The 15,871-nt window shown below is 37.8% G+C and overlaps 2 protein-coding genes across 2 annotated transcripts in view; both read left to right on the top strand.

The window, feature by feature from the left end:
• Positions 1-673: 673 nt before the first annotated feature.
• On the top strand, positions 674-1,871 carry LOC145996332 (cytochrome P450 6k1-like). The gene is made up of 2 exons (XM_083132763.1): positions 674-1,187; positions 1,867-1,871. The coding sequence occupies exons 1-2, from the start codon at positions 674-676 to the stop codon at positions 1,869-1,871; spliced, it is 519 nt and encodes a 172-aa protein (XP_082988889.1).
• Positions 1,872-3,208: 1,337 nt separating this feature from the next.
• Positions 3,209-15,871, top strand: part of LOC145996077 (cytochrome P450 6k1-like) — a 50,212-nt gene continuing 37,549 nt past the window's right edge. The window contains exon 1 of the mRNA XM_083132322.1: positions 3,209-3,380. Coding sequence (XP_082988448.1) covers positions 3,353-3,380 — 28 coding nt within the window. The 5' untranslated portion in view covers positions 3,209-3,352. The remainder of the gene's footprint in view (positions 3,381-15,871) is intronic.

Raw genomic sequence — 15,871 nt, 5'->3', positions numbered from 1 at the left:
AACCTTTTATGCAGAAAACACGGGTTAATTTTCAAGAAAAATGATCGACAATTTATGTTCTTGCAGGCATTGAAGGATTGTTGAAAGGATGTTTTCTTGTGTGATTAAGTCAATGAAAGAAATGTTACTTTGAAGATGAATTTCAAAGTTTTGTTAATTTTATCATCAAAAATAAGTTGTGATAGTGTTTTAGCATTTCGTATGCGTCGTTAGCTTAATCAAATTTCAAGAACCAACGGTTTTTAAAACCGCTGTACGTAATGGAATTCCTGATCTCTCAATGGATCATGGAACTGGCAACCCTGCTCGTCGTAGCTGTGGGAATCCTTTACCTATACATCATCTACAAACAGTCCTACTCGAAATGAAGAAGAGTTTCTTACATTTAGCCAGATTCGTTGATCTTCGGAAATATGAAAGGAATCCTGTTGAAGCAGTCATTCAGCTCAAGATTTCTGGATCTGTACTTCCAATCCCAGAACGACAAGTACGTTGGGCTTCATCAACTCATGCAACCAATCTTCATGGTTAAGCATCCAGAAATCATCAAGCTGATTCTGTTGAAAGACTTCTCTCGTATCCACGACCACTCGTTCATGAGAACTTGGAACCAATAACTGCTAGACATCTTTTCAACGCCAAGGGTCAAAAATGGAGAAATTTAAGGGTCAGAATGACACCTACCTTCATGTCCGGGAAGCTGAAGTTGATGTTCTACCTGATGGCCGAGAGTGGAAGAGAACTTTATAACTTCATGGAGGACATTGCCTCCAAGGAGGAAGTTGTCGAAGTTAAGGACATTATGGCGAAGTTTACAACTGACGTCATTGCCTCCTGTGCCTTTGGGATACAGTGCAACTTCTTCAAGGATCCTGATGCAGAGTTTCGAAAGATGGGCAAGTCGTTACTCGAACCGTTTTTGGCCAACGGAATTCAGTTTGCGTTGCGGATCTTGGCCCCCAAGTTGGCAGGTTTGTTGAAGACTGGCATGATAACTGCCAATCCCGAAGATTTATTCAGAAACGTGGTGAAGGACACTATGGAGTACAGAGAGGACAATAAGATATCAAGGAACGATATCATTGACCTGTTAATGCAAATCAAGAGGAACAGATATGTTGTTGATGAAGATAAGGAACGAAATGGACATGGGGCTCTTGAAGAAGTGAAGAAAATTGCTAAGCAAGGTATGTTCATGTTTTTTTTATAAAATACATATGCATTAGAAACTATTAGGAAGCTTCAGTTTACCATCTCTTTTCAAACTACTCTCGTATCTTCCTTAATCTTCCTTCTATTTTGACGAAATACAGTTCATTGATTACCAGGTAACTCATGTTTTAAGATTTTGACTCCCAGTTTAATTTGGTATATCAAGTTAAATGCTATGCAATAATACTTATAATAATCTGGAGTTTACCAACATTGGAAACTGAATAGTTTATTTAATTAAAATCTAAATGTAGACTTAATTGAAATATTCAGAGATTGTAGTGAATAAAACAAGCCTCTATAACACTGATCGTAAAATATACTCAATATGGACAGTTTTATATCATACGATCACATACCGAGTTTATTTATATTTAACCTGTGCTTTATTTTATTAATATTAGGTGTTTAGAATAATCTCTGCAGCTAATTTATGAACTAATATTAGTCATTACTCTGCCTTTATCCGAATAGTCTTTCCATCAATTAGCTTTCAAAAATTAAGTTTTTAAATTCTCGACAAAACTGAGCTTGAAAACAGTATGCACAGATATTTTGAAAAAGAAATGGACCGAAAGTTTTTAAAATATTATAATTACTGATTTGTCAATATGCCTTTCTGTACCTTTTATTCTTAATATTTTTGTCCTCTAGAATGATTGCTATATTCAAAACAAATGAGCTATATAATTATACGTTAGAGACTGGAGCTTGCAGGTACCTTAATTCATGTTCTGTAGTATAGGTATCATTGTGACCTTTCAGATGGCTTACTGGTAATATCGTCGCCTTGCAATAAAGGAGTTCCGTGTTCGATACCCTTATACTGGTTCCGATCCCACTTTAAACTGTAGGTCCAGTCCCGATTAGCCATACTGTGCATAAAGTGGACTTAAAACACCAAATCAATCAATCAATTGATCTTCTACGAACAGTTTCGTGTTAAGACTTCTGCAGGTTGAAATAAAGCTTATATAAATTACAAAAATTGAATTACTTCAATTTTACAACAGTAGAATGCACAATTTTCGACATTGTGTAATCAAACACAGCCCCTTTAATTTTAGATTAATTTTATCATATGGCTTAGAGAGAGCGTCGTCAGTAATAAAAATAAAATAACAGAAAATAATAATAATTACAACTGTTATAAATGTTATACAATAATAATTACTAAACTAATGAAATAAACAAATTTTATTTGAAATTTATTATTATTTATTTATTAATGCTATTCGAGTGCATATCCAGCACAAAAGTTACAATACTGAAATGCACATTTATTGTATTTCATTATTAAATTTTGCAAGTGTCGTTTAAGAAAAGACTTTATTTTACTAATAAAGTTTACGTGGATTACATTAAATTATAAAATTATTTTTTTTGGAATTCTGAATGATTATAAACACTTCCAATTTATAAATATAGTCAACACATGTGCGTTAGACGATTATAATTTTCGAAACACGTAAAACATTTTCATTTGAATTACTCGGGTGATGTAGTGTCCACTATAGAGCATAGTCCCTTGTGTTTGTGTCCAATCTTTTCACTTTGCTGCCTGAATTCACTGATTTTTCCCTATCGGATCTGTCTGAAAAATAGATACCCGAGAAGAAATATTTGTTCCCAAGCTTGTGTTGTAACCACAAGCCACACAATGATCGTCGCCTTTTCTTAAGACACTGCCTTTACATCTTTGAACACCATGTTATTCTATTGAAAACCGGAAGTAAAGTTCCAGCCCGCGCCAAGGAAACACAGAAATGTAAACATCCGGTGAATGTGCATAAAGTGGACGTAAATTCGAAACCCAAACCAATGTAAGCTGGAGAAAAGCTTTCAGGCAGCAGAGTGGTCGAACTTGAACTTTCATTTCTAGAATTCAATTTCTTGTATTCAATTGATTTTGTCGTTTTCATTGCGACGATATTTCATTGATAATTGCAGAGTGGAGCCACGACGATATCACAGCCCAAGTGGTAGTTTTCTTCATCGCTGCCTTCGAAACGTCATCAACGACAATGAGCTTTGCACTTTACGAGTTGGCGATTAACCAAGACATCCAAAAACTCCTGAGGGAAGAAATGGACAGGGTTCTGAAGGATCACAAGGGCATAACTATGAGGCAATTCAACAGATGTCATACCTGGATATGGTAATTAATGGTAAGGATAGTTTATTATTATTATTATTATTATTATTATTATTAGGATTCGAGTAAAATTTTTCAATACGGTTGCATCCCCCAGTTCTATTCCTTTAGTGTGTGTTGCCAGCAGTCAATAGGTGTGAACGCGATGTTAGCCCAGTACCTCCATCGTAGGTGCCCTTAGGGAGGGGGGTTGCTTGACCCCCTTCGAATGAGGATCAATTACATACTTCTCCTTCCTCCCTCCCTCCCTTTTGTTTCAGATTCTTTTGTCTATTTCTTTTCTTGTATCTTATTTTTCTCATTTTTAGTACCTTTTTTATTCGTGTTTACTTCCCCTTTTGTCTCTTCTTACGTTTTCCTCCCATTTTTCTATGCTTTCTCTCTGTCGATCTTCCTTTATTTCTCTTCCTTCTCTCTTGCTCTATCTATCTATCTATCTATCTATCTATCTATCTATCTATCCATCCATCCATATCCATCCATCCATCTATCCATCCATTCATCCATATCCATCCATCCATCCATATCCATCCATCCATATCTATCCATCCATATCTATCCATCCATCCATCCATATCTATCCATCCATCCATATCTATCCATCCATCCATCCATATCTATCCATCCAATCATATCTTATCTATCTATCTATCTATCCATCCAATCATATCTTATCTATCTATCTATCTATCCAATCATATCTTATCTATCTATCTATCTATCCAATCATATCTTATCTATCTATCCAATCATATCATTATATTTCGTTCCTCTTTCTCCCGCTTGTTTTTCCTCTCTCGCTTCTTTCTGTTCCTCTTTCTCCCGCTTGTTTTTCCTCTCTCGCTTCTTTCTGTTCCTCTTTCTCCCGCTTGTTTTTCCTCTCTCGCTTCTTTCTGTTCCTCTTTCCCTCTCTTCTCTGCTTCTTTCTCCCTCCCTTCTCCTTTTCCCGCTTATTTATTTATTAATTTCTATTTCTCTGCTTCTATTTCTTTAGGTCTCTCGCTTGTGTTTCTCTTGTCTTTCGTTTCCTCCCTCTCTGTCTCTTTGTATTACTTTTTCTTATTCTCATTCACATTTTTTCTACCTCCCGCGAAACACTTCTTTCTTATGATGTTGATATACCTAACCTGAGGAGGACACAACTTTTAGATTTTGATCCGTATTGGAAAAATTTCTGCTAGTGCACATGCACTCCAAATACAGTGAGGGTGTTTAAAAGTGCACCTACTTCGAGGTGGTACTCTGCATCCGGGACCGGCCACACTCACACTTGCTTTGAGTGCGGCGAGCTCTTCGAATAATTATCCTCCCCGTATGTATAACTCTTGGCTTGCTAGCAGAATCTAGAAGTTTGATTCCCAGCATATTGTAGATTTCTTCTTCCATTGACATTACAACCCTTTATTGGTCTTAGCCTTCTCAACAAGATTATGCCATATCTTATTTTCGTGTACTAATTCTCTCAAGTTTCTTACACCTACAAGGTGTACAACTTTGCTTCCGCCGTTTTCCGACAGGTGGCAACAACAGGAAGTAGCAGTCGAAAGAAGCAGATCGCAGACGTCACGCAGTTAGCTTGGACCTCTGTCAAGATAACCCCATTCAAACATTAGTCGAGTGGTGTGTGCATCGTGAAGTTGTTCGCGATTAAAAATGTCAGTGTACGAGCCAAATTCTCGCCATTTGCGGGAGGTTCTACTTTTTTGTTTCAATATGAAGAAAACTGCGGCTGAGGCTCATCGAATGCTCTCCACTACGTATGGTGAGGACGCTATAAGTGAGAGAACCTGTCGTGAGTGGTTTCAACGCTTCAAGAACGGTGACTTTAACGTCGAAGACCGGCATAGTGGTGGAAGACAAAGTTTTCGAAGATGCAGAATTGGAGACATTGCTGAGTGAAGACTCGCGTCAAACTCAAGAAGAATTGGCACGATCATTGGGAGTGACACAGCAAGCCATTTCAAAACGTCTGAAAGCCATGGGTATGATTCAGCATGACAACGCACGACCCCACGTTGCCAAAGTGGTGAAAACGTACTTGGAAACATTAAGATGGGACGTCCTACCCCACCCGCCTTATTCTCCAGACATCGATCCCTCTTATTATCACCTGTTTAGATCAATGGCTCATGAACTGGCTGACCAACAGTTCCGATCTTATGAAGTCAAAAAGTGGATCGATTCGTGGATCGCCTCCAAAGATGAACAATTTTTTAGACGCGGCATTCGTACGCTGCCCGAAAGATGGGAGAAAGTAGTGGCCAGCGATGGACAATACTTTGAATAATGCCTGGGTAAGCAATGTTTTTCATTCCAGCGTCATATTTTTGGGGAAAAACTGCGGAAGCAAAGTTGTACACCTTGTAGTTTCCTCAAGTCATCATCCATCGTAATTTTGGTCTTCTTCGTATTTTTCCTATTGGGTTCCAGTTCATTCCTAGAATCTGTCAAAAATTCCGAGTTGATTATCATGTTTTTCATACTACTGGCCGTATGAGTGGTTTATTTTCACCTTAAAAGTCCAATATAAATTGTAGAGAAAAAAAGACTGTGTGCAGCTCAAAGTCACATGAGGTATCAACTGTTATTTACAAAACGACCTCAAGGCTGCAACACTGATCAAAACGCCATTTTAAAGATGGCGCCTCCTCTACACACTTGCACCAGTGAGGAGGAGTGGTTTCTTGCCCTCTGTCAGCCTAAAAGTTCTAGAAATTTCTCGGCAAATGAAAATTCAATATCTCTTTGCATGCTTACCACAGCAGAAAGTATTACTAATGGAGGAGAAAGTTCGACAATGGCCTTAGTGGTGCTGTACAGCGGAATGTACAAGTATAACTCGGCAAATTGTCCATGACCAATTTAATTAATTTTTCTCTCGCATCCTACACGCTTTTAGGTACTGTATTTTAACACATGTTGGTTCAGAGGTTCTCAGTCGTTTGTTTCAATTTCCGAAGCTCTCATTGTATAAAACAGAGTGAATAAATATGGTGGTGGACAATTTGCTTGGTATTACGTATGCATCCCACTGTACCTAGTGGTAATAACAGGGTGGATGAAAACCATGAATCTTATTAAAAAAATATTTTTTGATGATTTATTTGGTAACACTTTACTATACCGGAGACGGATTTCTTCAAATTTACAGGAGAAAGTACTTACGCAAATCATTTTCTGTAGTGTTGTTGATGTTCGGGAATGTAGTTTTGATCCATTTTAATGTGAATGCATGTGGTTTTCTACGAAAATCTATTTCCGATGCGCTATTGCTGCTGCTGCTGCCATGATGTTGTCCGTATATGCTAAATTGAACGAAAGGAGTGCTAATGGAACCTAACCTAACAGGCCTAACCTAACCTAGTAGGCATACCTCGTCCCCATGATGGTTCGTGGGGCTATCGTGAATTTTTGGGCTAACGTCAATGGTTTTTGGGGCTACCCGTGGATGGTTTGTGGGAAATAAGGAACAACAGTAAGTACTCGTTAATGTAAGAAATAGACATTATTTTCGTTATAAATTCATTATTTCACCTAAAGAAATGTTCCGCAATGCAGAAGAGTACGTTAGCAATGTAAAAAATTGCGAAATAAATCATTGATAGGTGTCTCCGCTATAGTAAAGTAGTACCATTTATTTTATTTAAGTGTGATTTTTTTTAATTTGAATCTATTTTTTTAAGAATGTTTAATGATAATTATACTACTTACAGTTTAACATGATTAGTATTTTGTATATTTTTCTACACAAGATGTTTACTAGGGATGTGACGAAGCTGAAAATATACCGATGCCGATGTACTCACCGATAATTTTTGGAACCGTTGCCGATGCTGATATTTAACCGATTCCGATACATAATATTATTAAGCAGAAATGGGATGTTATTTTCTGCATGACAAAAATAAATTGGGTATGTACATTCTATTGCATATCATATGTATATACGCCGGCCCCCGTGGCGGAGTGGTTCGCACATCGCGCTGCGACGCCAGGGGTCCCGGGTTCGAATCCTGGCCTGGGCATGGACGTTCGTGTGTCAATTCATCAATTTCATCATATCATCACTCATCCCCATCTTCGCAAATTAGCCAAAAGTGGCATAAGAAGCGAAGTAAAATAAATCAAATCAAATCAAATCATATGTATATACATATATATTCTCAAGAGATGCGAAAGTTCATTTGCATCTACAAAAGGTTATGTGAACCTGGAGATTTAACATTAGTACACAAGCAATTCTTTGAAATGCAAAATAAATTCCTGTTCGTAATGTTGGAAATTTACTGCTGCCAGATTCAACTTCAGAAATACGAGATTTGGAAGCACTTCAAGAAGTAACGTACTTCTTCTCTAATCGTAAATCTGTTCAGCAACACTGAACACTCAATCACTGAATACTGATGCAGCAGGTATGCTCAAGTATTTTCTCAGCACTTGCTTCAGGTTTGAATACTCACTTTTGAATTTCCAATACAACAGCAGATCCTGATTCAGGTTTGTACTGTTTTATTTCCGATTTATATTTAGGTTGATCCTCTGAATCAGAGTTTGCAATAATTTTATTACAAAAACTCTACAATGACGAAGAATCAGAACCTAATTTCCAACAAATCTTACAAAACTAGAATATAAAACTTATTAGAAGGTAAAACTCTAGTATAACCTGTACCGGTTTATATATCTGATTTTTGCCGATTCCGATACCAATGCCGATATATCAATTTCTGCCGATTTTCATACATCTGTAATCGGCTTCGGCACATCCCTAATGTTTACTATTTTTGCCTATAAAAATTATTGAATTGCAAATCAAGATAAATTTAAGTGTGTTTACAGTTGACATTGATTTCCTTTCCTATGAGCTTCAGCCCATCAGTAGGCTACATATATTTTGTTTCCTTTTTCTTTCTTAGAGCCTAATAAACACCATTAAATGATACGAGATGAATGTAGAACTTTCAGCAAAAGTTATTTCTGAAATCTACAAAATCCTTGTGTAAATTATTTATTTAAAGTTATTTAAATCTGTAATTTAAAAAAAAAAAAATCATCTGATTTAAATCGCCATATCAGTTAATCCACCTTGGGTAATAATATTCTCAACTCATGAGTCCTAACAATAGTTAGTGTTGTTCACCTCTTAGTTCCTCTTCTCTTGAACCTGGAACTGTATGTCAACTTTTTTATAATCAAAATGCACCGCAAGTGAACGTTTTGAAAATATATAAATTGTTCAGTGTTTAAATATTTACACACATTTATAGTGAGGACATTTGATTAATACATGTGGTTCAGTCGTTATGACTACGAGGCGGAAAGACATGGGTTAGATTCTCGGGGTGGATGATTTCAGAGGGAATTTGTCCCTGCATGGAGCTGCTCTGGAGTTCACCCAGCCTCTAGTAAATGGGTACCTGCGAGGTAAAGGTTGCAGGAGCGTGGTGATGATTCAGAGACTGTGTTTTTTTGGTTTGAGGGCTAATTCACATTTCAAGAACCACTGGTGGTCTACTTATCTTATTAGACCTAACAACGAAAGCCTAAAAAAGGAAGCAAAGGGCCAATACCATTAAATTTACATTGATTTTTATTTTATTTTATGTATTTAATGATTTATTTTGCAACGTCCGCGTGCCGGAGCACTGCACACTACACCACGGAGCGGTGCAAAAGTGTACCCATATATGCTAGCTTGTAGCCAGCCGAAGACATGGACTCAAAGTATCTCAGGGCTTGCGGGGTTTAATATTGAAAGGTCAAAGGTCAACTAGTAAATGTTTATTTATATTTATACACGCATGTAAATAACCTGTTTAGCACATACGCTCTTAAATCCTCCTCAGTGAGGTACCTGGGCAGTATTAGTATTCTTATCTAATTTAGGGGGGGAACCAACTAGTACAGGTAACCAATAGGAACCTTGGTAGTCGTCACATGCCACGCCGCCTGGGGACAACATGCGAAAGCGTCCAATCAATAGCGAGGGACGGGCCAAGGGCCCGCGGTTTCACAAAGGTGTTGGTATGAAAGGACGCCGCAAAGTCAATCCAGCTACGACAAGGGAACGGTTCGGTCCCTTGGTATGTCCAGTCAGTAGCAAGAGACGGCAAGGTACAAAGGGAAGGTCTGGAAGCACCCAGGAGACTTGGGCTTGGGCCGCCACGACCCAAGGTTAGCACACCAAGCTCTTATGGAGCAGACCAGGTAGGTAGGTAATCTGCTTTTCTTATCCTCCTCCTTCCTTCTCAAGGAAGCTATTGGATCCCGGTAGGGGGAACATCCAGACTAGATCTGGGAACCAGGTCTTTCGCAGTCGGCATCTGGCAGTCGACTGAGCTCCGGGCCTCGCTGCTTTGTTTATATACTGTTTGGTGGCAGCACTGAGGCGGGTGGAGAAGATCGGAACTAAGCCGGCTGCAGCGTTGCAAACTCCCTTCAATTCACGAGATGCAACTCGTGCGTTATAAAATATCAAGTTTAGCATTGTAAAAACCACTAACATGTGGCGATATAAACTTAACACTTGTGTGCTAAACTGAACACGTTACATTAAAGAAATTACAAGATAAAGAGATTCGACAATGCAAGTTACAAATTAAACAACAATTACTGCACAAAAGATAACTGAATGCGTAAACCACGCAGGGTATTTAGCATGCTTTCTTTAACCAAAACGTGTGTGCCATAACAATATATGCTTCATGCTTAACAACAATGCACTCAAAATTAGATAAAAGGTAAAGCAAAAGCGTAAGCCTCGCAGGGCATTTCGCAAGCATTAATAATTATATATTAAATAATTTGGCTATCACGCAGGATAGCTACACGTGATGACCACGCAGGGTCGTTACATATGCCCCTCTGTCGGGCAAAAATTTTGAGGAAAATTAAAAAGTTTAAATTTTCAGAAATTTTTTTGGTAAACCAGAGTCTATATCTCTTTTACTCTTCAATCACTAAGTCTTTTCTTCATTCACTATTTGTCTTCTCCGTTCGGGGGAACACCTGAAGAGACGAAGGTTGTCAAAATTCACTCGGTCGACTGGGTTCTTGGTCGTCGGGTTCAACAGCAGGGCAGTGTTGCTTCGAACATCCGAGGCGACATAGGGGCCAATGTATACCTCAAACAATTTGGCGATAGTCCTATTCTTTCGGGAACTTAACTTGTGATTCCTGACAAGAACCAAGTCACCTTCTTCTAATTGAAGAGCGTTTCTTTTTACCCTAATTCTTCTTTTCTTGCTTTTGGTGCTTTCCCTAGTCCTTGCCATGAATAGTTTCTGATTCCAATTAGATATTTGGGAATCTGCTTCATTGATGGGCCAATTGAAGTGGTCCAAAACTTCATTAGGCACAGGCCTGTTAAAGAATAACTCGGAGGGAGCGTAACCGGTCGTGTCGGAAACAGAGTTGTTTAGAAGCCAAGATATTTCGGTTAAGTATTTTGACCAGGCTTGGTGCTCTCGATGACAGAATAGCCGGAGTAATCTTACTATTTCCTGATTCATCCGTTCGATGGTATTGCTGCTAGGATGATAAGCGGTGGTAGTAGTAGGAAAGTATATAGGATAAACCCGAGAAAGGAAGAGCTCCCCTCAAGCAGATTTGTCTACACTTAAAACTAGCTCAACATGAGCATATGAGCTTTTTGCTCAAGTGTGGAACCCTGTCTAATCCAAGATTTTTGTAAAAATGCCCTCGGGAATTTTCTGTGAAAGGAAGAGCCTCCTCAGATTGATTTGCTTACACTTAAAACTATGCCAAGTTCTCTTATCATCTTATTGTTTATAGTGTGTTTTTCTGTCAAAATCCCAGGAATCTTGAATTGATATAAAGCTCATATTTATTGGGTTCTGAGACCCAGTAGAGTGTGGTGCATGGTTTTTATTGCCTTGTAATCGGGAGGCTCGGGTTTGAATCCTGGTAAAATGTGAAGCCTCCCCTGATGGCAAAATGTTAATATTGTTGCCTTGTAATCAGGAGGTTTTTGGGTTTGAGTCCTCATAAAATATGAAGCCTCCCCTGATGGCAAAATGTTAATATTGTTGTCTTGTAATCAGGAGGTTTTTGGGTTTGAGTTCTGAGAGATTGAAATATATGTGGCAAAATAATATTTCCATATGTGAGATTTTGAGAATAATTATTGCTAGTTGATAGCCCCCAGATCTTAAACCTGGTAAAAAATGTTGTACAACAGAGCAAAATTATTCTCTATTGGGAATCACCAGAGTTTTGTTATTGCTGTTGTCTGGGTATAAAAATATCAGCTCAGCTATGCAGGCAAAATTGCCTGATCAATACAATGGGAGAGGGGCGAACAAACATAATTAATTGCTTCCATGTTCTTTCCAATCTTTTGATCAGTCCCATGTTTCGGCCAGCAATAAATTATGCTTGCCCGGGAAATTAATGCCAGCAGATATAATCTATATTGTGTCTTTTCAGAGAGAAATAACATATTATCCATCATCAAAGAGAAATTAGTAAATGCCTGGGTGATTATATCTGTTGGCTTAACCTGCACTATGCTTTTTCAGAGGGAAATTACATGTCATTTATCATGGGACTCAAAGAGAAATTATTATCTACACTGTGCCCCCTTTTCAGGGAAAATTACTTACCATCCATCATATTGAGGAAATTCCTAGTATTGGCTTCTTGGATATTTGTCGTGCAAACTGAATTGCATTTAGGTTTGGTCTTGTCACAATAATATAATCCCAAGTCTGTAACTTACAAAATATTGCAGGCAGATGTGCTGTTAAATTTGGGTAGGTAATATATATAAAAGCTTTTCTGCCACGAGCAGAGGTGCTATAAAATTTGGGTAAGTAATATATTTCCTGACAGCAAAGTGTTGGTATTATTGTTTTATAATCAAAGGGCCTCTGTGTTTGAATCGGACCTCTAGAATTGCTCTGTGACCCTCTCATTTCTTACATCATAAACATATGATTTTTCACCTATGAGAATAACACTACATATGGTGTCATCAGGTAATGCCTCATGGAATTCACAGATAATTTTAATGTTTGTCCTGTCATTAACCACAACTTGTTTCCTTTTTGAAGTGTTAATTACAAACATGGGTCTCTGTGCCTTGAATTCATCTGGTGTGTAATACATGTCAGTATTGCCAGTAGTGACCCTTTTGAAGGATGTAAATGCCTCATATAATTTGAGGAAATCATCCTTGGACATGTCTAAATTGTAATTTTCTCTAGGAAATACCTCATTTCTGCCATTTTTAAGATATATCTTCTTGATGTTGCAGTTATCAAATTTACTTGAATTTTTCTCCTGATTGTTGTGTCTTCCAGTCTGAAACAGTACCACTACAAAATCAGGCATGTCGTATTGTATACTGGAGAATGAATTTGTAGCATCAAACTCATAATATGCACCAGTTGCGGGCTTCTGTACACATTGATATGTATAAAATTGTAAAAGAACCTGTGGATTTTTTATTATATCTGCTTTGTATTTAAGAACATAGCTGGCCTCATATTCAACAACAGGAATTCTTAACTCCATAGTCTGAATAATGCATTTGCCTGCATCTGGTAGGGTATTAAGCAGAGCTTCCCCTGTAGAGTTTAATGCACTGTACCTCATCAAAGCATTATTATCATTGGCAGCTCTTCTAAATGTAATTCTTAAACCACCCTTCCACATAATATCTTTGTAATCTGAAAAGAATCCTGGCAATAGGCGCATGGGGAACAGCACTGTGTGGTTCTTAGATAATATCTTATCACCAGCCTCAAATCCACCTATTTTGTAGTAAGAAGCCTCGGTTTTGGATAATTTTAATGTGGCCAAAGCTGTGGAGGTAATGCCGGGATAATCTACCCTGTTTATAACAACACCATGCTTTCTGACCTCAATTTCAGAGAAGAGATGCGGCACAAAATTATCAACCAATCTTATATTTGTATTTGCCGGATAATCTGTTCCATCGAGCTTTACAACATCAAATTTGATGTATAAATCTGCTCTGTGGGGGTGTATAAATCCATCCCCTACATCAAGATCAACCTCAATCTGTGTGTTGGGTTGATTTAAATTTGCAAATGTCCTCCTGTTTGGGGGGAATGATTGTAGCTCATAACTCTCAATATTTTCCATTTTCTTCTTGTATGTATTTTTATTTAAATATTAATCTCTATGATTGCAGTTGTTGTGGCTCCAGCAAAATCAACTAATTCTTCTTTTTCATTAGTGACCATCAATTCAATATAATCTATTCTATTATGGCACACAGGAAAATATAATGTTGGGGATGGATTGTAGATAATAGGCTCCATAAATTCAGAATTAGGTTTGAATGTTGCAATGATGCCTGATTGTTTGTGAGTGCCTATGCCATTTGATTTGGTGATCATACCCTCTGCCACATTACAGTGAATATTCAGAGTCTCTATGGCTAAGAATTTGGGTATATTCATAGCAGTGTGTTTGATGCCTGCTTCAAGTTTTGTGTTGTTCTCAAAGCCTAACAGCTCTCCTATAGTACCCAGATCCACTGTTTCTGTGGCAGATACAACTTCTACTCTGTGAGTGACAGAATTTTGACTTAACACTATACCTCTGGGTAATTGAGCATTTAGAGTGGACAGATTATATTGCCCTGGAGTGATGACAATTTTTTCATCCCCTACTGCAATTGTTTTGTTGTGGTGTGTAATATTAGGCATGAAGTACATGCCGTAAAATGCTCTGAGAGCTATTGTTTTGGGATACACTATGTCATCATGCAATTTGAGTTTCAATATTGAATTTTGGCTGGTGAGATGAAATACCCCAATGATGTTTCAGATACCACAAGGTTTTTTGAAAATCTTCAATTGATGGTTTATTTATTTGAGACATATATCTAAGAACAGATAAACACAAATGTCCGCAATTAACATCTTTGAAGTTTTGAACACGGGCATTATTGTAATAAAGATTAGTTGAATTTAGATATTTTATTAAATTTTCAGGTGGAACACCTCCAAATGAATCAAACACAAATGCCTCATCTTTTAAATATTTAAGATAACAGATCCAGTGAGTGCCCTGATTCTTGTACTTATCCAAATTAACAATACCACACTCTTTGTTGAGTGGTTGTTCTGGTAAAGAATCAGACATGTACACACCTCTAAAATGTTTGATGCCCAGTGGCTTGATTAAAGCTTCAATATCTTGGTTTGTAAGCGGCTCTTGTTTTTTTTAAACTTATTCATGGCTCTCTTAACACCTTTGCCTTGTTTCTCAATGGCCAGGTTATGGCGCTTCAATTCATCTAATTCAGCCCTATTTTTCTTGGCATCTATTACTGTTTTTGCTATGGCAGCTGATCCCCCAGCCAAGCTCCCAACAGCCCCGAGAGCAGCTAAGATGGCAGGGATGGTAAATATAAATCCCCCCACATGTGATTTTTTTCTTGATTGCTGTAATTTTTTTAATTGGGGGGTGCTAAGCAACAATTTCATACCAAGCCCCTTTGCAATACAAGAATTTTTTTTCTTGCGCTGTTTTTTGGTCAAAAGACTGTCAATAGTTTTAAGAGATTTGAGACCTGCATAAGGTATTTGATACATAACACCCTTGGCCTTCATTGTAGGTTTATTATATACATATTCACAACCCCCACCCCAATTTTTGTTTGGTGCTCATAGCTATGGTGGTTCCCAATGCTGCTATTTTTTCACTTAAAGAAGCATCTTTGCTTACAAATCTACCAAATGCAGCCTCTTCTAATTTCTTGTCTGCAACATGTCTCTTGTCAAGATCAGAATTTGTGTTGTATGCTATGTCATGGTCTCTACAAGCAGCATCTAGGGGATTAACACCAGGATCCCCTCTGTTTAATCTATGATCCAATTTTGTGCCTGGACCACAATACTGATAGCCTGGAATATGTAATTCAAATGGCAGCTTGTTTATAATGTCATTAACAAGGCCCCGACCCTCAGAAATATTCCAAAATTTGGGTGGTAGAGTATTAATAATTTTTATAAGATATCCAATCCCCTTAGTGTCATTCACTATAAAATTAGACAATTTTGTGCTTATCATGTCCATAATTCCAACCTTTTCATTGTAAAAATTGTTGTTGCCAGCATTTTCCTCCCCAGCTATCACCAATAACCTATCTACAAGTTTCCTGACATCATCAACCCACACAAATTCTTTAGGCAGGGTGTTGTATTGTTTGATTCCACTGCCAGTCTTGATTTGTGACCATATGGGCTTGATTAAATTGTTGTATTTTGCCCCACTGCTAGACTTAACCCTTTTTTGTGTGGGATCATTGTTCTGGTATAGAGCATCTGATTTTATTAATATTTCTTTGTAATATTCATAATCTTGATCTGTATAGCTGCCAGGCCTTTTCCTAGTCATCAGTTCCCACAATCCAGGTGTGCCGGGGTACTTAACAAAAGCACCTTTTTCTCCAAGATGAGATTCTGAATATACAGTCAGATCATCCCCCATAAATGTTACTCTGAA

This window comes from Lepisma saccharinum, chromosome 12 (genome assembly GCF_977018435.1).
Source record: "Lepisma saccharinum chromosome 12, izLepSacc3.1, whole genome shotgun sequence".
Classification (NCBI taxonomy): Eukaryota; Metazoa; Arthropoda; class Insecta; order Zygentoma; family Lepismatidae; genus Lepisma; species Lepisma saccharinum.
Note: the sequence above shows the minus strand (reverse complement) of the source record. Positions and strands in the feature narration are given on the sequence as shown.